The 23,463-nt window shown below is 44.0% G+C and overlaps 2 protein-coding genes across 3 annotated transcripts in view; both read left to right on the top strand.

The window, feature by feature from the left end:
* Nucleotides 1–310: 310 nt before the first annotated feature.
* Nucleotides 311–3,752, top strand: LOC109693357 (enoyl-CoA hydratase domain-containing protein 2, mitochondrial-like). The gene is made up of 4 exons (XM_020174628.2): nt 311–447; nt 1,721–1,813; nt 3,338–3,394; nt 3,544–3,752. The coding sequence occupies exons 1-4, from the start codon at nt 387–389 to the stop codon at nt 3,735–3,737; spliced, it is 405 nt and encodes a 134-aa protein (XP_020030217.2). The 5' UTR covers nt 311–386; the 3' UTR covers nt 3,738–3,752.
* A 9,896-nt stretch (nt 3,753–13,648) lies between these two features.
* Scp2 (sterol carrier protein 2) overlaps nt 13,649–23,463 on the top strand; it is a 95,661-nt gene continuing 85,846 nt past the window's right edge. The window contains exons 1-3 of one of the 2 annotated variants that reach the window (XM_020174631.2): nt 13,649–13,929; nt 19,635–19,692; nt 22,525–22,596. In XM_020174631.2, the coding sequence (XP_020030220.2) occupies nt 13,861–13,929; nt 19,635–19,692; nt 22,525–22,596 (199 nt within the window). In that variant the 5' untranslated portion in view covers nt 13,649–13,860. The remainder of the gene's footprint in view (nt 13,930–19,634; nt 19,693–22,524; nt 22,597–23,463) is intronic. The other variant, XM_020174632.2, reaches the window with a different exon arrangement.

The following is a 23,463-nucleotide window of genomic DNA, read 5'->3' as shown; positions in this document are numbered from 1 at the left end:
CTCAAGCGGTAAGAGCGCCTATTTAGCAAGCACGAAGCCCTTAGTTCAAACCCCAGTGCCGCCAAAAAAAAAAAAGATTTTCTCCCACTCTGTGGGTCGTCTTTTCAGGCTACTGATATGTCAGTTGATGCACAGAAGTTGTTCACTTTGCTGAAGTCCAGGTTACGCTTTGCTGTGGCTGTTGCCTCTCTCCTTTCTTGACACTCCCCTCCTCCTCCTCCTGGTGTTTCCCGGTGCTTCTCCTTTCTCCCTGGCTGCTGCTTCTCAAGTCTCCTCTGCTGAATCCTTTACTCACCCGGGGCTGGGATTGCGTAGTAGGCCCTTTTCCCAAGGGTAGCATCAACTGCTGGCCATCTGCAGGTGCAGACCTGAAGGAGCGGGAGCAGATGAGTGCTGCGGAGGTGGGCGTGTTTGTCCAGCGTCTCCGAGGCCTGATGAATGAGATCGGTAAGGGGCTGGGAGTGGGGTGGAGGTCTGATCCGGGGCCCCAGCCAGCCCCTCCTCACCCACAGCGTCCTACTCCGAAGAGTACTCTTTCTGTCCTGAGCTCTGCAAAGGCACAGATGACTCTCCCAGGGGAATAGGTACAGCAATTTCACAAGGGGGAGGGCACAAGAGGATGCAAAAGACATTTCTACCAGAGAGGGGGGCCTGGTTCTTCAGGTGCCCCATGCCAGTGAACCATCTCATTGCCCTCAGGGCTCAAGCCAGCCATTCCAGAAGTCAAATCCACTAGACAGGCTTTCAGGCTTTGAAAGTTGCTTCCCCATGATAAAAGCGAGAGCACACAAGGGAGGGGTGAGGATAGGTAAGACACCTAAAAAACTAGCTACCATGTGTTGCCCTTAATACAGAGAAACTAAAGCAGATACCTTAAAGCAACTGAGGCCAATAGGAAAAGGGGACCAGGAACTAGAGAAAAGGTTAGATCAAAAAGAATTAACCTAGAAGGTAACACACATGCACAGGAAATCAATGTGAGTCAATGCCCTGTATAGCTATCCTTATCTCAACCAGCAAAACCCCTTGTTCCTTCCTATTATTGCTTATGCTCTCTCTACAACAAAATTAGAGATAAGGGCAAAATAGTTTCTGCTGGGTATTGAGGGGGGGGAGCGGGAGGGGGTGGAGTGGGTGGTAAGGGAGGGGGTGGGGGCAGGGGGGAGAAATGAACCAAGCCTTGTATGCACATATGAATAATAAAAGAAAAAAAAAAAAGAAAGTTGCTTCCCTTTGCCCCGGACACTCCTTGGCTACCTGAACTTTCACTCATCCTTCAAAACCTCTAATGCCTCCTCTTCCAGGAAGACTTCCTGACCTACCCTCCAAGCTTCCTTATATTGGAAGTTCCCACATTATCACTGCCTGATCACACAATTGCCTTCTGCACTAGACAGGGTCACCTGGTGGCAGGGCCATGTCTGAATCAGGTCTGTGTCTCCAGCACCCAGCATGGGTTGGCACTCAGAAAGACAGGTCCCACAGACACCAGCAGGAGAGTGGGCCTGCACAGCAACCATCCAGTCTAGTTCCTGTTCCTATTTCCCACCTGCCCCCAGAAACATTCCCAGATAGAAAAGCCAACTTCTCAAGATAACCTGACTGATGAACCGGTGAGGTCCCCAACGCGGGACCCGTGAGGCCCTCTATTCCACCAGCCTTGGGCCTCTGTCCTGGTCCCGCCGGGCCTCGATGGCTGAACCTGTTTTCATCTCCACAGCAGCCTTCCCTGCGCCCACCATTGCTGCCATGGATGGGTTTGCCTTGGGCGGAGGCCTGGAGCTTGCCCTGGCCTGTGACCTCCGAGTGGCAGGTACTGGACAGGAGGTAGGGGAAGGGGAGGACTGAGGCAGTGAGGGTGAGTGAAACAGGGAAAGTCTGGGAGTTCTCTTGACCTTCCAACCAAGAGAAAAACAGGCAGGATTGGGGACACGGGAGAAGGAAAAGCTGCTTCTCTATCACTGCTGTCATACCCGGTGCCTGCCTGCAAGAACTGCTTCACTCAACTCGGGAATGGTTGCTCCAGCCTTCCAGCCTGGGCCGAAGGGCCAACAGTGAGCACGGGAGGGAAGACCAGGACAAAGAGCAGAGTTCAGCCTTCCAGTTCTCCCAACTCAGATTACTTAGTAGAACTGCACAAAGGTGAGCCACGAGGACAGTTGTCACTAGTCCAGCTGGTTGCAAAGCTGCCTGTGCAGGACCAGAGCCCTCTGGTTCATGGCAACATCCAAGGTTTGCATAATTTGCTCTACAATTGAGCCTTGAGGCAAGGGGGAATGAGGAAGATAACTGATCACTTTTCAGGGCCACTGACATGGTGACTACCCTTCCTGGTGGCAGTTCAGACAGCCTGAGTGCAATTGTAGTGCCCTACGTCCATTTCTCCTGCTGCCCCAGGAACACTCAAAAATGTATCTTGCTGGCAGAGTGCCTTAGGCGATGGAGTGACTCAAGCAGGTGTGAAGCCCTGAGTTCAACCCCAGTACCAAAAGAAAAAAAAAAACTATCTAGGCATGAAGATGGCTTCTATCTATACAATGTCTGTCAAAGAGGGAATTGACTAGGACTGGGGATGTAGCTCAGTGGTAGAGCACTTGCCCAGCCTTCTGGGCTCTGGGTTTGATCTCCTGCGTCACAAAAAGAAAAAAATAAAAAAAGTAGGGGTTTGGGGGAGACATTGATATGTGGCCGTGTTTTAGGCAAGTAACTCGTCACAGGGTTTCCGTGAGGACAGAGGGGAAACCCCTTCTTGAGCAGTATGGTGGCCTCCATTCTGCCCACACTGCACAGGTCCCATGGTCTGGGCTGGGGGAACTCAGTGGAGAGATCTGTGGGGGTCAGTCAAGGAAAGCTGCTCAGAGCAAGCAGAACATCGGGGGATGTGGACTAGAATTGTCAAGGACTTTTCAGATTGTGACAAAAACCTGAGAGGTGTGACTGTGGCAGGAGCAGGGGCCATGTACCCTCTAGGTCAGGCTAGAGCTAGGGTGCAGGAGACAGAGAAACCATTCACCCACAAATGGGTGTCAGGTAACCTTCTAGGAGCCTCTGTCTTCCTCCCAGCTGCTCTCTGCCATGCAAAATGGGGCCAGGACAGGAGAGAGTTGCTGGTGATCCTCAAGTTTACCAGTAGGGGTGGTGGGGTGCAGGCCTGGGACTCCTGAGTCCCTGGTTAGGGCTCTTTGAGAAGCGCAGTCTGGAGAGCTCTGGGTGTACCAGGCCAAAAGGGAAGTGAGGGGTCAAGTGGAGACCAGAGGCAGGATTATGTTCTCCCTAGAGATTAGCAATGGCGGGTGAGAGTGGGGAGGGAAGGTTTCACTCTGTTCTGATTAAACAGCTTCCTCTGCTGTCATGGGGCTGATTGAGACTACTCGAGGACTCCTCCCAGGAGCAGGTAACCTCACCTGATTGCACTCTATGGAAATCCTGCCTTCCCTCCTACTCAGTGTGCAACTCAGAGAAATCCTGGTGGTTCCCAGGCTGGGCATCTCTGGATCTCCTTTCTCTCCCTGACTTGCAACCTTCATCCCTCCATCCTGGCAGGAGGGACCCAGAGGCTGCCGCGCTGCCTGGGGGTGGCCTTGGCCAAAGAGCTCATCTTCACGGGCAGGCGACTGAATGGGGTGCAGGCCCATGAGCTAGGACTGGTGAACCATGCTGTGGCCCAGAATGAGGAAGGCAACGCTGCCTACCACCGGGCACGAGCACTGGCCCAGGAGATCCTGCCCCAGGTATGACAACCAGGCATAGGAGAAGCTGTGGGAGGCACAGGGGGACCATGTATTCCCTACTCTGCACACACACACACACACACACACACAAACCCTCTTGAGTGTTTGCATATGTTGAGCTATGAAAGCAAACTTGAGGGCTTAGAGGCATGGCTCAAGTGATAAAGAGCATTTGCCTAAGGGCCTGAGTTCAAACCCAGTACCACCCAGGGAAGAAGCCCCCACAGCAAATTTTAATTTCGAACTGAAGTGAAAATTTAATTCCAAAGAGGGGCTGGACTCCTGTGGGTTTGAAGCAAGGTAGCAGGACCCTGAAACTTCCTTGGAGGAGACCATGTTCACCTCAGCTGTCCAGCATGGCAGCAGAGCCAAGTCAAGTTACTTAAATGAGAAAAAGCAGCTCCTGCCAGGTGGCTGCTTTTATAGGTTTTACAGCTGCTCCTGCCAGGTTTTATATCTGTAATCCTGGAACAGAGATCTGGAGGATCATGGTTTGAGGCCAGCCTGGGCAAAAAGTGAGATCTCCCATCTCAACAAACAAGCTGGCCCTGGTGGTATATAATGTTCACAGGAGGTGTCAGAAAGGTTTGAGGTCCTAAACCAGTCCTAGGCAAAAAACATGAGACCCTATCTAAAACTAAAACTAGATAGAGCAAAAAGAGCTGGAGTTGTGGCTCAATTACCACAGGAAAAAACCCCAAACAAACAAAAAACCCAACTCCTCAGTCATACTAGCTATATTTCAAATGCTTTTAACTACACATGATATGGTACAACACCCCAGAGTATCTGTAAAGACTGCAAAAGCAAAATTCTCTAGTGGCCAGACTTCCAGTCCATTATTCCTACCACACTGCATGGTAAATTTCTTGAAATATCAAGCAGAAGCGCTGTTAATTTTTTAAAATCCTCCAGTGTCAGGGGGTTAGGTAGAGCACTGGCCCAGCATGCTTGCATGAGGCCCTGGGTTCATCCCCAGCACTGTAAGGGTGAAGGGATGTGGGAACCTTCCAATAGCCTCTGGGATGTTCACCATGTTTAAAACTGATTCCTAGGGAGCAGAGCAGAGCAACCCAACTAGCTATATTAAGGGGATGGGGCAGGAGGAAGGGTGGGGAGTGAGTTGTATGTTAGTTGTATGTGTTTGTGGTACTGGGATTTGAACTCAAGGTCTCACAGTTGTTAAGCAGGCACTCTACCACTTGAGCCATTCCACCAGCCCTGTTGTTGTTGTGTGTGTGTGTGTGTGTGTGTGTATGTGTGTGTGTGTTGAGTATTCTCAAGATGGGGTTTCTCGAATTATTTGCCTGGGCTACTTTCCAACCATGATCTCCTGATTTCTACATCCTGAGTAGCGAGGATTACAGACATGTACCACCAGCACCCAGCTGGAAGTAGGTTTGACTTATAAATCTTGATTCAGTCCATACCTCATACACACAATGTTAGGCACTTTGATACATGGTGTCTCAATTGTTAGGTCAATGCAGTTGAACTGATTATCCACTTAATAGGGAGAAAAAGACCCAGAAAGTTAAGTGACTTGTTCTTCAAGGTTATAAAAAGTGATTGCAATATCAGAACAAAAGACAACACTGCTATTTTATTTATTTTGCACAATATAGAACACCAACAGAAAATTCTTAAGAGTGCAGAATATGTACAAAATTTTAATAACTTTGAAACCAAATTATACATTTCAAAATAAAAATACTCAGAAACACATTATAAAATTGTTAGATATAAACCTCTAAAAGTAAAAACCATATATCACTTTAATATTAAGATTATAGCTGGGTGTTTTTTTGGTGGCATTGGGGTTCGAACCCATGGCTTTATGCAGCTACACAAGCATTCTAGCACTTGAGCCATGCATCCAGTCCTTAAGTTTCCTATTTGAATTAGCGATCTGTTTAGGGAAAACATGAAAAACCTTGTAGTCTCTTACTAAAATAATCCTACTGCATTTATAACTGAGATGTTCTTTAATTTGGGGGTCAGGTATTATTAACCTTTTAAACTGACAGGGCCTTTGATTTAAAGAGCATTTGTTCTGTCTGCTGGGGGAGGGTGTTGTTTCACTATATAGAAATGGAGAGTCTGCTGCTGTTGCCTGGGCAATTTTAAAGCCATCAGGTTTCTATTACACTCGATCAGAAAGTCTCTGAAGTCACACAGAACGCAGAATAACCCGAGGGAGTTACTAACACACGTCCACAAAGAAGCTTCTCTAGCTGGACGCTAGGCACGATTTGCCTAGGTATTTTTGAGATAGGGTCTCACAAACTATTTGCCCTGGCTGGCTTTGAACCTTGATCCTCCTGATCTCTGCTTTCTGAGTAGCTGGTATTACAGGCGTGAGCCACCAGCACCCAGGATTGTTGCCTTCAGTTTCACCAAGCCTGGGAGCAATCAGGTCAGAATGGAGAATGGTGTAGCTGGCTTGTACAGCACGGGCTTTGCTGTTGCTCAGACTTTGGCTCAAATCTTGGCTTTGGTGCTTGTTACCTGGCCCAGGCCTGGCCATTCACTGTTCCAAAGTTGATGTTGATACTCTGGCTTTGAGAATTGGTGGGAAGGAAATTAGTGTCATTCAAAGCCGACTTGGAGAAGATGGGTCTTTTTTTTCAAAGTTCTATCTTAGGGAACACGGGGGAGATGGGGTATTGCTATGGTGCCAAGTAGTAGGGATTACAGTCATGCTGGTATTACAGATGTGTACCACTGTGCCCAGCAAGAAAGGGCTTTTAATAGGAGGGAAAGATGGAGAAGGGGGGCAATGGGCAGTAAGACTGTGCTGAGTGGAGCACTTAGACTGGATAACCATCCTTGTCACTTAAGGGATATTTTTCTCTTTTTTACTATAACATCCTTATGATATTAATTGATTTTCTTCTCCTAGGCCAGCTCCTATAATTTTTTTTAGACAAATGCATTATTTCCCTGCAAGTTAAACATAATTCCACTTTTATGAAGACCTCAAATGCCCTGGGTTTTTAAATCTAGTGAAAATTTACTGATGAGTAAGTTTTACATGTCTTTTTAGTTTCTTTCCCCCAGGAAATAACATTGCATTTATTTATTAAGATACAAAGGGCATTTTTCCTTGTAGAACAGGGGGAGAGAACAAAAGGTAACAGTCAACTCATCTGGCAGCTTCAGTCAGAGGTGTCATATGCAGCTGAGCCAAGTGGAGACTAATAACATATTGCTCAGCTGCATGACCTTCAAAGTTAGTGATTTTTATTTTCATTTTTAAACTTTTTTTGATGGCACTGGAATTTGAATTCAAGGCTTCACTCTTGCTAGGCAGACGCTCTTACTGCTTGAATCACTCCAGCAGCCCCGTTTTGTGATGGTTTTTTTTCAAGGTAGGGTCTCATGAACTATTTGCCTGGGTTGGCTTTGAACCACAATCCTCCTGATTTCTGCCTCCTGAGTAGCTAGGATTACAGGTGTGAGCCACCGGTGCCTGGCTAAGGAAGGATAGTTGAGGGGTTGAGTGTATACTTAGCATGTGTGAAGCCCAGGACTCAATCCTAGCACTCCCCCAAAATTAATTGGGGCTCATAGCCATCCTGGTCATGTCTGATGCCATGCTCATTTCCAATGAACAAATCTAGATTATGGATCATCTGGTCATCGCTCCATATTCTTTCTCTGTTATTTATTGGACACAACTCCAAGTCCTTCACTCCCTGAAGAATTACAGACAAGCCTGTAACCCTAGCTACTCAAGAGCCAGAGATCAGGAGAATCCAGCCCCGGGCAAACAGTTTGAGAGACCCTATCTCAGAAAATAAAATACCCTTCACAAAAAGGGCTGGTGGTGTGGTTCAAGGTGTAGGCCCTGAGTTCAAACCCCAGTACTGCACAAAAAAATAAATAAATAAAGAAGTAAGTAACGAGCTGGGTGTTGGTGGCTCATACCTGTAATCCTAGTTACTCAGGAGGCAGCAATCAGGAAGATCAAGGTTTGAAGCCAGCTTGGGCAAATAGTTCTTGAGACACTATCTCAAAACACCCTTCACAGAAAAGGGCTGGTGGAGTAGCTCAAGGTGTAGGCCCTGAGTTCAACCCGCAAAAAAAAGAAAAAAAACCAGAAAGACTGGTAGAGTAGCTCAAGTGGAAAGAATGCCTGCCTAGCAAGGCTCGGACTTCAAACACACACACACACACACAGAGGCTAAGGCTGTTACAGGCTGAATTATGTCCATATTTATATACTGAAGTGCTAAATCTGTGACTATATTTGGAAACAGGGTCTTTCAAATGAAGTCATTAAAGTGGACCCAATCTGGTAAGACTGATGTCCTTATAAGAAAAGGGAATTTGGACCCAGATGGGTACAAAGGGAAGATGGTGTGACGACACAGGGAGAAGGTGGCCATTTACAAGCCAATAAAAGAGGTCTCAGTGAAAACTACACCCGCTAACACATGACCTTTTATCTCCAGAACTGTGAGAACCTATATTTCTGTTGTTTAAGCCACCAAGTCTGTGGTGTTTTGTTCTGATAGTCTTAGCAAACGAATGCACTGACTGAAGGAAGTTCTCTTCCAAAGAGAAAGTTTGGTGGCTGGTTTTTAAAAGAAAATTGCTGCCCTCTCCCCTCTCTCTACAATGTTATTATTTCTGGGACTCCTTGGGAGATTAGAAAAGAAGGAAGGGAGGTGACAAGAATAGTAGTAACAATATGGCCATAGGGAATAACAGTATTTTTTTTTTCTCTTTTTTAAATCTTACTGGTTTTAAGGAAAATTATTCACTTAGTAATGTCTTTTATTGGTGGGACTGGGGTTTGCACTCAAGGCTTCATACTTGCAAAGCAGGTGCTTTACAGCTTAAGCCATCTCCAGTCCATTTTACCCTGGTTATTTTGGAGATGGGGTCTGGGGAATGATTTGCCTGGGCTGGCCTCAAGGCTTAATCCTCTTGATCTCAGCTTCCCAAGTAGCTAGAATTACCTGAATATTTACAATTTAAAAATTATTTTAGTTACGAAAACAATATATATTCTCATATTGCTGATGGAAATGTCTTTAATGGTGAGTGTCTGGCAAATATATGTCAGAATCATGAATGCATTGCCTCGGCCAGGTGTGGTGGTGGCTCAGTTACTGGGAGGCTGAGGCAGGAGGATCACTTGAACCCAGGAGTTCAAGGCCAGCCTGGGTAACATAGTAAGATCCCATCTCAAAATATATATACATATAAACATACATATATATATATGTGCACATATGTATGTAATATATACACATAAACATACATATATATGTATATATCTACACATACAAACACAAAGCAAGCCTCTGTGGCCCAGAAATTCCAATTTTAGATATTTAACCTACAGATATACCCACATAGGAGTAGAGTATTGATTGCAGCATTATTTATAACAGCAAAAGTGCCGCCACCTAAGCGGCTAAGCTGCTGAACCTGACTGGGAGCAATGGGGAATGAGAAACAGACACACAGACATAAAGACACAAAGTTGGGGTTGGGAGGACCACATGTTCCTGGTGAGATATGTGAGCGCCTACCTAAGCCAGAGTGCTTATTTTATAGGTCAGTGCAAGGGAATGAATCAGGTGAAATATACGTCAGCAATTCTTTTGATCTAAGGTTAAAGGAATTGGGACTGGTCGGCTATTTTCTTCATGCTTGTTGAAGCTTAACTACAAAACATCTGGCACTCAGGACACCTTATCTATAGCTATCGATTAATCTGGCATTAGGGAGTTTCCAAACAGGTCTGCTACTTTATCTAGTTTTGCATGGGGTGGGGGGCTGGTATGCAGACACAGCAAGTTGTTTTCTTCAAAGGAGATTCGGGAACAAAGCTCAAGACACCAGGTGCCAGGAAAAATGAGAGTAGGAGAGCTTTGCAAACTCCTACTTGGAGAGGCTTTGCAATCTCCAATACTTCCCAGTACGAGGTCTATGCCTAGTCCCCAACAAAAAGACTGGAAACTATCATCAATATGAAATTGTTAAATAAAGTATGATATGTCCATAATTGAATTCTTTGCAGCTATAGGAAAAGACAAGAATCTCTTTATGAATTGATATGAGTTGATCTTCAAAATATATTAGTATATGAAAAAATTAAGATGCAGATAGTGTATAAAGAAAGCCAAAATTTTGTTATTAAGGGGGGTAACATTACTTGGGTATATATGCATATGTTTGGAATGTGTTTGCATAAAATAAGGATGGAGAGAGGATATGAAGTCTGAGGTAGAGACGGAAAATTTTACAATTTGATCTTTTTTTACTATTGGAATCTTTATTCATGCATCAAGTATTACTTAGTCCAGAATAAATAATGCAAATGAAAACAGAACACAATGACAAAAACTAAAATAAACCAGGGTGCCGGTGGCTTACACTCATAATCCTAGACACTTGGGAGACACAGAAGAGATCAGGAAGTTCCAAGCCCTTTGTTGTGATGCATTTTTTTGAGATAAGGTCTTGAGAACTATTTGCCCAGGGCTGGCTTTCAACCACAATCCTCCTGATCTCTGCCTCCTGAGTAGCTAGGATTACAGGTGTGAGCTATTGGTGCCCAGCTACCTTAGTTATCTTCTTCTTCTTCTTTTTTTTCCTAGAAATTGAAGTAATTTAAACCTTAAGTTATCTTAATTTAGAAATTATCTTAAGTTATTTAGTCCTTCACATGGAAAGGGAAGTGTTCTTTCTCAACCTTTTCAGCATTAAGGATTACCTTTTACTACCTTAGCATCCTCTCTCCACCTGTAGGGACTCCTGTTTTAAAATCAATATCTAATGACTAGCCAGTATTTGTTGCATAACAATTATTCTATGACTTCTTGTTCTATTTGATTATTAGCTGTGTCTGACCCACCAATCACACTGCTGTCTTTATCAGCCAATCGAACTTTAAGAAACAAATGGACAACTGTGCCTTGCCTTGTGCAAGGAATTGATAGGCGAAGGGGAGATTCTTGGTCTCTTCCCTGCTCAGTTAGAGATTTTACTAAGTTGATCTAGTCCTTACTTGGTAGTTCTTTACTTAGCACAAAGGGGCTGATGTGGGAGAACCTTTCTAAATATTGATGCCTAGTCCCTGCTGCCCTCTCCAAAAGCTCCCCCCAAATCATCTATGGTGATTTTTATTACGGGTAGTGGGGTGGGTACAAATGTACAACTTCTATTAGGCTTTTCGAAATAAAACCACTATATAAGCCCCGTGGTTCCAGTTTCCTCTCCCTTGCAGTATCCTGAGGCTGTCAGCGTCAGTTTGAACACATCCTTCTTCCCAGAGACAGGATTCAGTCCCTACTGAGGCTGCTTGGTGTTCAGCCTCAGAATACCTCAAAGTTCTTTCCTTGTAGCTGTCCTGCTTCCTCTCCTGCCCAGTGCTTTCAGCTGCCAGCAATGATGTGTCCCCATTCTCTCCACAGTCCTCTTCTGACAGCCAAATGAAGTTTCTTCTAATGAGTACCTGGTCTTGAATTCTAGCAGTCTTGGGAACAAGTACTAGAGGTGGCCCAGAGGCAGTGGTCTTCCAGCTGTCTGATGATTTTTGCCATGGAGACCTATGAGGGAATCTATCACACATCCTTAGGAATAGAGATTCATTCATTTCATTCGCACTCTCTCTCTCACTGAGATGTGGTCTCCCTGCGTTGCCCAGTTTGTCTCAATCTCCTGGGTTTAAGCAATTTTCTTGCCTCAGCCTCCCAAGTAACTGGGACTACAAGTGAGTGGCACTATACCTGATTTTCAATTCTGTTTTCATGGTAGTTATGCTCTTTAAAGTCAATGAAGCAGGCCAAATGCGGGTGGCTCACACCTGTAATCCCAGCTACTCAGGAGGCAGAGATCAGGAGGATCAGGGTTCCAAGCCAGCCTGGGCAAATAGTTTGCAAGACCCTATCTTGAAAAACCCAACACAGAAAAGAGCTGGTGGAGTCACTCAAGTGGTAGAGCGCCTGCCTAGCAAGCATGAGGCCCTGAATTTAAACCCCAGTACTGCTAATAAAGTCAATGTAGCAGTGAATTAGTGAATGAATATTAAACCATTTTTCCTTGAGGAAATATTGTTTCTGAAAGCCTCTGCTCACATTTTTGCCAACCAATCAATACAAAAGCTTCCTCGTTTTATGTATAATTATTATATACTGGTGATTTGTTAACATGGACCACAGGCCAATAGCACCATAACTGATGCCTGAAGTGAGTTTATCTAACATATATTTTTTCATAAAGCGCATCACTAAGCCTTCTTGCACTTTGGAACACTGGAGAGAACTTCAGCACTATGCTCGGGAGCAATTCTTCTTATTATTAGCAGTACTGGGGATTGAACTAAGGGCCTGGAGCTTGCTAGCCAGGTGCTCTATTACTTGAGTCACACCCCTCCTTTTTTACTTTATTTTTCAGATAGTGTGTTGTGTTTTTGCCTAGGGGAGGCCTCAGATCATGATACTTTGACATATGCCTCCTGCATAGCTGGGATTACAGACATAAGCCACCATGCCTACCTTATTGATTGAGATGGGGTTTTGTTATATTTTGCCTGGGGTGGCCTTGTACTATGATCCTATCTCTCCCTCCTAAGTCACTGGGTTTATGGTCATGAACCACTGCTCCAGTGGAGGAGGGGAGCAATTTTTGAATAGCAAAATCTTCAACAGAAAGCACAAATATGGACTGGAGGTATGGCTTCAGTGGTAGCACACCTGCCTAGCAAGTGCAAGGCCCTGAGTTTAAACCCCAGTACCACCAAAAAATAAAACAAAACTAAACTAAACTAAAGCCAAGCATGTTGGCCCATGTCTATAGTCCCAGCTACTTGGGAGGCTGAAGTGGGAGGATCACCTGGGCTCATGAGTTGAAGACCAGCCTGGGCAACAAAGCAAGACTGCATCCTCCCACATGTGCACACAAAAAGAAAATAATGTCTGTCAAGAGGAAAAGCATCTGGGCCAGCGGAGTGGCTGAAATGGTAAGAGCATCAGCATAACCAAAAGAGACTCAGAGAGCTCAGCTGTCCAGTACATGCAGCATTTATAGACAGAAAAATGGAAGTACAGAAATAATTAAATAATTAAATAAGTTGACTTATTTGGACATCATGTGAACCATTGGCAGTCTGCAATTGGTTGATATCTGGTTGTCTTTTACAAAAAATATAGACCAACTAGGTCTATTTATTATATATAAACTTAAGTAAGGTTTCTGTTTGTTTATATACTAAGTTAGGTTACAGTTCCTTAGATAGAAACTCGGTACAGAGACAGCATCAGGTCAATGATCTACTGCTTATTTAAATTATATTAATTAAATTAATTATATACATATAATTACACGTATAATTTCTTCTATTAAGTACTTAAGGCTTTGTTTCTGTTACCTTGTTTAATCCTAACAAAACATGAGAAAGATTCAGGTTAAAAAGGAAGGGTGTGTAGGTCGTGATCAAAGCCTGGGTTTTTTGTTTTAGACATCGTAGCTACGAGTAAAGTCTCCCTCCTCCATTTTGGTGCACATCGTGTGTTTAGGCTCATGCATGGACTCTTGTCACTACCCTAACCGTAGACAGAACATTTTCAACACTCCAAAGAATCTCCTCCAGGCTTTTTTTTTTTTGAGGTACTGGGGCGTGAACTCAGGACCTACACCTTGAGTCATTCTCCCAGTCCTTTTTTGTGATGGGTCTTTCCGAAATAGGGTCTCACGAACTATTTGCCGGGGTTAGAATTACAGGTGTGAGCCACCGGGGCCCGACTTCCTCCAGGCTTGTCGTGAATCTTCTTTCTGGCCATCCGCTCTTCTCCTCTCCAGCAGACTCCAGGCATCGACCCTTGACCAGGGCCTTGAGGGGTGGGGTAGGGCCAAGGTCCAGCTAACGCTCCCTAAAGGACAAGCTCAGCCGGCGCCGCCATCGCTGCGGCGCGCGACAGACGTCCCAGCTCTCACTCTCAGCGCAGCTGCGCGTGCCCCGCCCCCTCCCTTCGGCCCCGCCCCTCCCCTGGCCTCAGCCACGCCCCCTCCCTGCGGTCTCGGCTCGCCTCAGTCGTCGCCTGCTGGTCCGGGTTCTCGGTCTCCCGGAGTCCGTGTCCGCTGTGGTCGTCAGCCCCGCTCCGGTAGAGCCATGACTTCTTACGAGAGGAAGTCTCCGCGCCTGCGCCGGGTGTTCGTGGTGGGGGTTGGCTTGACCAAGGTAAACAGCCCCGGGCGGCGGGAGGCGGCCACCGGCCTCTCTGTCCCTGCGAAGTCTCGGAGCCCTGAGGTGACGGGAAAAGAATAGCGGACTCGGACAGGGCCTGCGTAGTCCCGCTGTCTGTCCTTCCTTGCCCGGGGCAGCCTCGTTCCAGCTCCGGCTTCTTGACTGTGGGGGCGGGGTACGATGGGGATGGCTCTGAGGTCGTAGTGTCGCAGGCTTGTTCCTGTGGCCATGTCTTCCCCTTTCTCCTGGTCAGCGCGTGAAGGAGCCCCACGCGAGCCCACTCGCACTTTGATTCTAAGTGGAGTCCGAGGGACGTGAGCTCGGAGGGAGGCAGGCGGGCGGTGGATGTCACCAGCCCTGCTATGGGGGGGCTGTCCATGTGGGCGCCCTCTCAGGGATCCTTCCAGGTGAGGGTGGGGAGTAGAAACGCCATCGACGAGAGCCAGGGGACCGGGGTCCTCCGACTTTCTGTTGCAGTGTCCGCGGAGCACCGAGGCTTCTTCGCTTCCTTTCCTGTCACCCCGACCACCTCTGCACCCAGAGGTCGGCTGCCTTTAGTTTCTGCTGTTGGAGCTATCAACTGGTTTTCTGTTGTTGTCACTAACTGTACCTGATTAACTTCTTTGCCTTCCTGAAGTTCAGATCTTAGCTTCTCCAGGAAACCTCTGATCCTTCTGGCTTTCCCACAGAGCCTGGAACTTAGCTCTACCTCGGTACTGTACCAAAATTGTGTTTCTATTCTGCCTCCTAATGTAAGCTATGGCATCTTATTCACTACTTCTATCCCTCCCACCCTGGAAGTGCCTGGGCCTGAAGACCTTTAATGAATGTTAGTTGAACAATATTAGATGGATATGCTTGTGAAAGAGTTCCTGGGAGTGTTCTTTTTCTGTTAAAACAGCCTCAGAATTTTTATTATCTTACCAGTGAGCTGAGAACACACAATTCCATCAAAACATGTAAATAGAAAAGTTAACAAATACATTAAAAAGTAACAGATGTTAGAACAAAAATTATTATTTTTGGTTCTGGGGTTTGAACTCAGGGCCTACACTTTGAGCCATTCCACCAGCTCTTTTGTGTAATGGGTTTTTTCAAGATAAGGTCTCAAAAACTATTTGCCCCTGCTTCTTCTGATCTCTGCCTTCTATTCAGGTAATATTGCACATGTGAGCCACAGGTGCTCGGCCCAAAAATTTTAAAAGCTGATGGAGTGGCAGTCATTGACTCAGTTGAGAAACTTACAAGTTCCTGAACAGGGTCCTGCTGACTGAGAGGGGAGTAGACTAGTAGGCACTCTACCACTTGAGCCATACCCCCAGCTCCCAAGATCTCTTTTCCTACCAGATGACTATTCCTTTCCTTAATAGAGTTTGGGGCTTTTTCTCCAGAGAAACTGAGCAGATGAGGAGCTACAGAATCAGCTGGGCCACTAAGCAAGGGTGAGCCCCAGTTGAAAGAAAAGGATTTAATGGAATTCTCTTTACTGAATAGTGGTGCTTCCCAGCCCTGTTCCCAGAAAACTGGCACCCACACATATTCCACCTTCCTGGCAGAGGTTTGGAAAACTGTTTGAAACGACTCAGAAAAAAGCTGGCTTGCCACTCAGTTATCTTGAGGTGAAGTTTAATAGTTGATAAGTTTCACTCACGCACAGGGAGCTTTCTTTCTTTCTTTTCTTTTTTTTTTTTGGGTGGTACTGGGGATTAAATTCAGAATCTCACACTTGCTAAACAAGTGCTCTACTACTTGAATAAATGCCTCCAGTCCTTTGGCTTTTAGTTTGTTTTTATATCTCTCACTTTTTTTTGCCCTGTCTGGCCTTGAACTTTGAGCCTCCTGCACCCAGCCCTTCAAGTTTTTTATTATCTTTTTTTTTTTTTTTTGTGGTTCTGGGGATCGAACCCAGGGTCTTAACTACTGAGCTAGGATCACCAGACACTTGAGGAAATTTCCGTCAAGGCACAGATAATCCCCTACTCAATAACCACAACAAACTAAGGGGTAAAAAAAAAAAAAAAACAACTAGTAGGAGGGAGCAGAAGACATTTAGGGAACAAAAGAAAAGTAAGCTGTAACAACCTTGGGGGAGGTAAACCAAAATATACCTGGGAACAAAGGAACTGAATGCTTTTAAAAATAAATAAAGCCTACACCAGTGGCTCATGCCTGTAATTCTAGCTACTCAGGAAGCAGAGTTCAGGAGGATGGAGGTTTGAAGCCAGCAAATAGTTCTTGAGATCCTATCTTGAAAAAAATCCATCACATGTGCACAAGAGAAAAAGGACTGATGGAGTGGCTCAAGGTGTAGGCCCTGAGTTCAAATCACAATTACAAAAAACAAAAAACCAGTAACAACAAAAAAACAGAAATACAGAAAGGAATTCAAGAAAATCAAGTGTATTTTGGCCAAAACCAAAACAATTCAATAGAAGATAATGTAAAGGAAATCTCCCAAAGGATGGAGCAAGAACTGATTGTAATGTTTCTAATGAGCATTAGGATGGAAAAAAATGAAAGGATCAATGAAGAGAGATCTAGAGTCCAGTTAATGAGTTATGGAAAAAAGCATAATGAGCACAGAACCTAGGAAGTTACCAGAGAAATAATGGAAAACTCAGAACTGAAGGGGAGCTTTGGTTTGAAAAGCCAGTCTAATAAATAAAAAGGAAACATATCAACACACATTATCTTCTTGATCTTCCCAATCTCAGCCTCCCAAGTAGTAGAGCACATTTTTAATGCTAGAATTCTAGTTCCTAATAATATGATTCAAATTTGACAATAGAAAAATTTATTCTGAGATGCAAGCACTGTAATTTTTTGTTTACACAGCCCTTACTAAGCTAACAAGACAATGTGTGCACAAAGTGGTAGAACAAACTTAAGGAAGAAGATACTGGATCTTGAAACAATAGATCTCAAATAGGAGGAGGAGGACAGGAATCTGAGGATGGTAGTGATTCAGAGACAGAGAAAAGCAGTCCAGGACAGCATAGGAAGAGTAAAGTCTAGGAAAAAAACAATATATTATATTGGTTAGGGTCTCATCACATAGCCCAGGCTGGCCTCAAACTCAAGATCCTCCTGCATCCATCTCCCAAGTGCTGGGATTACAGTAATGTACCTTCTGGCCCAACCTACTCCATTGTTTGTTTGTTATTTATTTATTTTTTTGTAGTACTGGAGTTTTTTTAACTCAAGGCCCAGCTTCTTCACCTATTGAAGGGCTCTTGATTGCTTCCAAGTTTTTCTCTTCCTTCCCTCCTTCCTTCCTTCCTTCCTTCCTTCCTTCCTTCCTTCCTCCCTCCCTCCCTCCCTTTCGCAGTACTGGGGTTTGAACTCAGGGCCTACACCTTGAGCCACTCTACCAGCCCTTTTTTGTGAAGGGTTTTTCCAAGATAGGGTCTCTTGAGATACTTCTCCAGGTTGGCTTTTTTTTTTTTTTGTGGCACTGGGGTTTGATCTCAGAGCCTACTAGGTACTTGCTCTACTACTTGAGCCATCCCTCCAGCCCTGTTTTGTGCTGGGTCTCATGGGCAGCGTGAGCAGGTCCCTTGACCTGACTGGTAGTGACTGGGGATTGAGAAAAAAGACACAAAGACAAACGTATAGAAAAAGTTGGGGTCAGGTGAGTCCAGCACTCCTTTGATGAGAGATGCTGGCGACCCCCTCTGCCTTCAAGTGCATTTATTTATACAGCAAGTATGTGAAAGCAGGGTAAAGTACAGGTCAAGTTCTTGTAGGTGGCAGGAACAGTGCAGCTGTGGCATGTTGTTATTTACTGGAGACTATCCAGACTATGTCAGCATGTCCTGTTTTCCCTGCAAGGCAGCCTTGCTGAATCTTGCCTCCCCTTAGCTGGGTCTGTGCCTATCAGCCAAGACACGGACAGAGCCATGCTCATGCCAAAGTCTATCTCCACTGCCTCAGTCTCCCTACTTGCAAGGCAGCCTTGCTGAACCTTGCTCACCTCCTTTGTGCCAGGCAGGGCCTTGCCTTCTCAGCACAAAGATCTTTGACATGGCCTTGCACATTTCATAGTTTCTTCTCATTCTACTTAGTTACTGGTTTCCCACAAGAATTTTTTCAAGATAGTGTCTATTTGACCCTGGTTGGCTTTGAACCATAATCCTCCTGATCTCTGCCTCCTGAGTAGCTACGATTACAGGCATGAGCCACTGGCGCTTGGCTGCTTCCAAGTTTTCTAAACTATGGATAAAGCTTCTAAATAGTTAATGTGCAAAATTTTGTGTGGTCATAACTTTTTAATTCTTTTGGGTAAATACCAAGGAATATGATTATTGAATTATAAAAGTATGTTTAGCCAGTTGCCATTGTTCTTCTATTTCAGTCTCTTTTTTTAAATTATGCAGCTGGAGGCATGGCTCAAGTTGTAGAGTGCCTGCTAGCAAGCCCAAGGCACTGAGTTCAAATCTCTATACCACAAAAAATAATCAAAATAATTAAAAAATAGATTTTTGGGAGTGAATCTAACTAAGATTTATTGTAAGCACTTTTGTAAATGTCACAACATACTCCCAGTACAACAATAATTTGCTAATAGAAATAAAAAAATTCGTTATTAGACTGGAGACAGGGCTCAAGTGGTAGAGTGTCTGCTTTGTAAGCACAAAGCCCTGATTTCAAACCCCAGTCCTACCCCTCTCCCTGCCAAACAATCCACTGTTTTGGGCTGGGTATGGTGGCTCATGCCTGTAATCCCAGATACTCAAGAGGCAGAGATCTGGAGGATTGCAGTTCAAGGCCAGCCCGGGCAAAATTTAGTGAGCCTCCCACCATCTCAATCAATAAACTGAGTGTGGTGTGTACAACTGTAATCTCAGCTACATGGAGGTATAGGTAGGAGGATCACCATCCCAGGCTGACCCAGGCAAAAACACAATACCTTGTCTGAAAAATAACTAAAGCAAAAAATGACTAGAGGTATGGCTAAAGGGGTAGAGTGTCCAAGTATGAGGCCCTGAATTCAAACTCCAATACTAAAAAAAAATCCATTGTCTTCAGGAAAAGACAGGCATAATAACAGGACATATAAAGTCCTTTGTGAGTTGCCTCCAGGCCCAGGCTGTCTGAAGTTTCAGTTTCACCACTACTCTAGCTGCGTGCCCTTGCATAGGTTACTTAATCTCTCTGTTTCCTAGTTTTCTTACCATAAAGTTGTGAGGATTAAATGAGTTAATTTATGTGCAATGCATATTGTGGTAAGTGTCTAATATTAGATGTTACTATCATTTGGTCCTAAGTTAACTTTTATATCCTTATAACTTTCCAGAGTTATTTGATATAACTCTGTTATATCAAATTCTTTGCAGTTTTTCCACAGAGAAAAATTATGCCACATTGTCTCACTTCCTTCTCTTTTACTTGGCTGACTCCTACTTATATTTAAGGACTTAATTTAAATGGTGGTTCCTCTGGGAAGCCTTAGTGGTTCTCTCTCCTTAGCTGGGTAGATGTCTCTTCCAAATCATTCTGACTTAATGACACTGTAGTGAAATTGCCTATTTTACCTTAGGCTGAAAGTGCTCTGAGGGCAAGGACAGTATGTTATTTATGTTTAGAGAGGAATGTGACAGGTGCTTAATAGTGTTTCTTTTTTGAATAAATTTCCATGACGCTCTGTTGTGAAAAAAATCTGACTATATTTGTTTCTATTATCTTCTTCAATATGCCAGTTCATGAAGCCTGGAGCTAAGAATTCAAGTGACTACCCTGAGATGGCAAAAGAAGCAGGTAATAGAGAAAAGTCAGTCTCTGAACAGTCATTGCTTGTTGTGTGGTTTTTTCTTATTCTATGAGTGGGGCAGCATTACAACCACAAAAGGAGCACTCATGTGGACACACTCCCTGGTAGCCTCGTGGGAAGGAGAAGGGACATGAAGGAGAAGGGACGTGTTCGTGGGCATTCCTAGCAGCTACATAGCCACAGCACACCGCGGCTGATGAGTTTAGGTGTCATCCAGCTGTTTGTTTGGGATGGTAAAGGAGGCTGTGGGAAAGAAAGATAGGACATTAGTGGATAACTTGATTCTAGTGTTTGTTTTGATAGCAAAATCAATTCCTTCCTCTCCTGGAACAGGGACAGTCCCATTAAAAATGTATTAGATACCTGTATGGTGGTTTTTATCTCTTCACTTCACTGAGTCAACCTAGAGAATTCTTTTTTTAGCAGTAGGGTACTGCATGACTAAATGAGGTGATGTGGTTTGTTACTGCTTATTCTAGTGAGAGTGCTACTAAGTGGACTTGGGTGAATATTTGTAAGCTGGAACTCAAAGAGAGATGAATTCTTAGATATATGGGAGCTTGTTCCCTAAGCACTTGGCATTACTCAGAGATACACACTTGGGCCAGGCTGCAGCTGCCTGAATACAGGTCTGAGTTCTAGCAGAGATCCACTTCTTTTTTTTTTTTTTTTTCTGTTTCTCTCTCTCTTAAAAAGGACAAACGAGAACTGCTTTGCGCAGTCGAAATGAATAAATGAATGTTAAATAATTGTGTGTGTGTGTGTGTGTGTGTGTGTGTGTGTGTGTATGAGAGAGAAGAGAAATGGGCACTAGTCCAAGCTATATGCCAGTTGTTTAGCAGAGTGCTGGGAAAGCCCTTTATCCCAGCACTGGAGGACCTTAGGAGCTGTTGCTAGGCACAAGCACCGCTCCTCAGGAGCCCCGCCTACTTCCTGACAGCTTGTTGCTGAGCAACTCAAAAAAGAGTTTCTGTGGTTATCCTAAGATGTTCTTGCTTGGTTTCATGAGTACCCTCTGTAATGAGGTATGTATATTTAGATTTTGCATCAATGTGCTGTGCAACTCAATGTTTAGATATTATATGAGAAATCAGGGTATCTCACCCCACAAAAGGAAGACTCTTGAGATTCGATTGATGTTGGTTTTCAAGGTAGATACTATTCATTTAATATTTATTTTCTATGTTGATATACACTCTTTTTGGCAGAGCTTTTTTTTTTTTTTTTTTTGTGGTAATGGGGTTTGAACTCAGGGTCTAAATCTTGAGCAAGTACACTAGCCTTTTTCTGTGAGGGCTTTTTTTGAGATAGGGTCTTGTGAACTATTTGCTTGAACTGACTTCAAACTGTTATCCTCTTGGTATCTGCCTCCTGAGTAGGATTACAGGCCTGAGCCACTGGTGCACAGCTAGAGCTGGGGTTTGAACTCAGGGCCTTCTGCTTGTTTGATAGGTGCTCTACTACTTGAGCCATGCCCCCAATATATTGCTTTAGTTATTTTCTTTCTTTTGTGGTACTGACTCAGGGCCTATATCTTGAGCCATTCTGCTGACTCTGTTTTGTGTTGGTTTTTTCAAGATAGGGTCTCGCGAACTGTTTGCCTGGACTGGCTTTGAAATTCTATTCTCCTGATCTCTGCCTCTTGAGTAGCTGGGATTATAGGCACAAGCCACCAGCACCCAGCAACTTACTTGTTAATATAATCCTTTTGCAAGCAATGTTAGGAGATAAATAAGGAACTTTAATATAGAGTAAACTTTTAAAGTTTAGCTTTGGAATAGGGGTATAGCTCAGTGGCAAAGCCCTTGCCTTCCATGCACATCCCTGAGTTCAGTCCCCTGCATTGCTGAAAAAAAAAGAACAAAAAAATTTATAGTCATATTGTCACAGACTAGCTGGCTGGAGGTCCTTCTGCTCTGCCTAGACAGAAATCAAGGGTAGGTGAGGAGAAGCATCTTCATATATTCCAGGCCCTTGGTTGGTATTTGCAAGCTGGGGCATTGAATGACAACAGGCACTGGACCTTTGACAGTTAGGATAGCAGTATGAGGTTCCCAGCCTCAGGGATTGGCTTGAGGCTTTTGAGGATGGTAGCATGTAGCATGGGGTAGCATGAGGTTCCTCAGCTTAAGGCCTGAAGTGTTATAGTTCTTCTGTGCCTTGGGTTGGGACCACAGGTGTATGCATGCTACCATGCCTGGCCTGTGGGTTTTTTTTGTTTTTTTTTTTTTGAGAGATAGGGTTTTACTTGCTTTTGCCTGAGATTCCTTGAACCTCGATCCTCCTATCTCTGTCTTCAGAGTAGCTGGGATTACAGGTGTGAGTCCCTGGGCCTATCACATTTCTACAGCTTCTGATAGCTTCCTTAAAGTTCCATATCTTGTTTCATAGAATCATCTCTTGATCCTGGCTTTGTAAGACAAACACAGCAGTTCTTACCACCCCTCCCTACCTTGTCCCCAGCAATGACATTCTACCTCATTTTGCCCTCTAGATGTGTGATGAAGCCATAGATGAACCAAATAAAATACTTGCCATTAAGGAGCTTTGAGAATCTAAAGATTTAATCTGTTTTTAGTTAGGTGTGAAGTTAGGACAGAAAGTGCTAAGTATGAAAAAGAAGATATGGCCAAGTGATGGTGTAGCTTTAGAACAATGAATCCTTCCAAAAGGAGAGATCTAAGGTGATTTGATGAAGCATTTGTCATTTGACTTGAATATAGAGGTAAATTTGCTCTGAGCAAACTCTAAATTGAGTGTTTATTTACCTAAAACAAATACTTAAAGTACTGTTTAATAAATCCTTTTTGTTTTTATAGGCCAGAAGGCATTAGCTGATGCACAGATCCCTTATTCAGCAGTGGAGCAGGCGTGTGTTGGCTACGTTTTTGGTAGGTGGTAAACTGTATGTTCTAAATTTATTCACCTAAAGCTAGCAGCAACTACACAAACAGTGAAGAGGATGTGTATGAATTTTAAACCTCAAAATGTAGAACTCAGGGTCATATTCCCATCATTCATAGATTTCCTTTGTATATTAGGTTAATGTAAAATATTTCGCCATTATTGCATTGCCAAAACAGATAAAAATAGTTTTGGTCTTAAAAAAAAAATTACCCATAGTTTCACTATGTAAGGATATCTTTATTAGTGTTCAGAAGATACAATTTTGTTCTTTGTCACCTTAAAATTTGTATTTATTGACTTTTTATAAAAAATTTTTGTTTTTTGCGGCTATTGTGTGGAAAGCACCACCGGAGAGGCAGGGAGAGCTGCTCCTCACACAAAAAAGACGGCAATTGCAAAAGTCTGGTAGGGCTGTATACTGGAGAAAAACAAAAGGGACATGTGTCTAGGAGAAGTCTAAACAAACAAACCCTGCAGCAGCAGATGGCTGACAGTAGGAGGCAGGTGAGCCGCAGCCTCAGATAGACATTCACAAAGCTGTCTCCAGACTCCCCCCTTTTTTCTCTTGCTTTAATGAGACAACACCATCAGATGCTGAAGGACTAACTGAAACTATATTACATTTGAACTTGGGATATTTTTGTTGTTGCTGTTTTTGGTTTTTTTTGTTTTTTTCCCCTTTGATGAGAAAACAACAGAACTATTTCACAGACACTGAGAAGTCTTCAGGACTGGAGGCTGAAGAACTAACACCAAAATTATTAAGACTGAAACTTTATTGCATTTGAACTTGTGTTTTTTTGTCTTTTTAAAATTATTTTCATTATCCTCTCTCTGTCTCTCTAATGCCT

The sequence above is a fragment of the Castor canadensis genome, chromosome 7, assembly GCF_047511655.1.
Source record: "Castor canadensis chromosome 7, mCasCan1.hap1v2, whole genome shotgun sequence".
Classification (NCBI taxonomy): domain Eukaryota; kingdom Metazoa; phylum Chordata; class Mammalia; order Rodentia; family Castoridae; genus Castor; species Castor canadensis.
Note: the sequence above shows the minus strand (reverse complement) of the source record. Positions and strands in the feature narration are given on the sequence as shown.

Bases quoted from the DNA above. Each gene is read 5' to 3' on its own strand.
- LOC109693357 (XM_020174628.2), top strand. From the start codon at position 387: ATGAGTGCTGCGGAGGTGGGCGTGTTTGTCCAGCGTCTCCGAGGCCTG. The intron at 448-1,720 runs GTAAGGGGCTGG...TCATCTCCACAG, and splicing joins AGGCCTGATGAATGAGATCG to CAGCCTTCCCTGCGCCCACC. The intron at 1,814-3,337 runs GTACTGGACAGG...CTGATTAAACAG, and splicing joins CTGTGACCTCCGAGTGGCAG to CTTCCTCTGCTGTCATGGGG.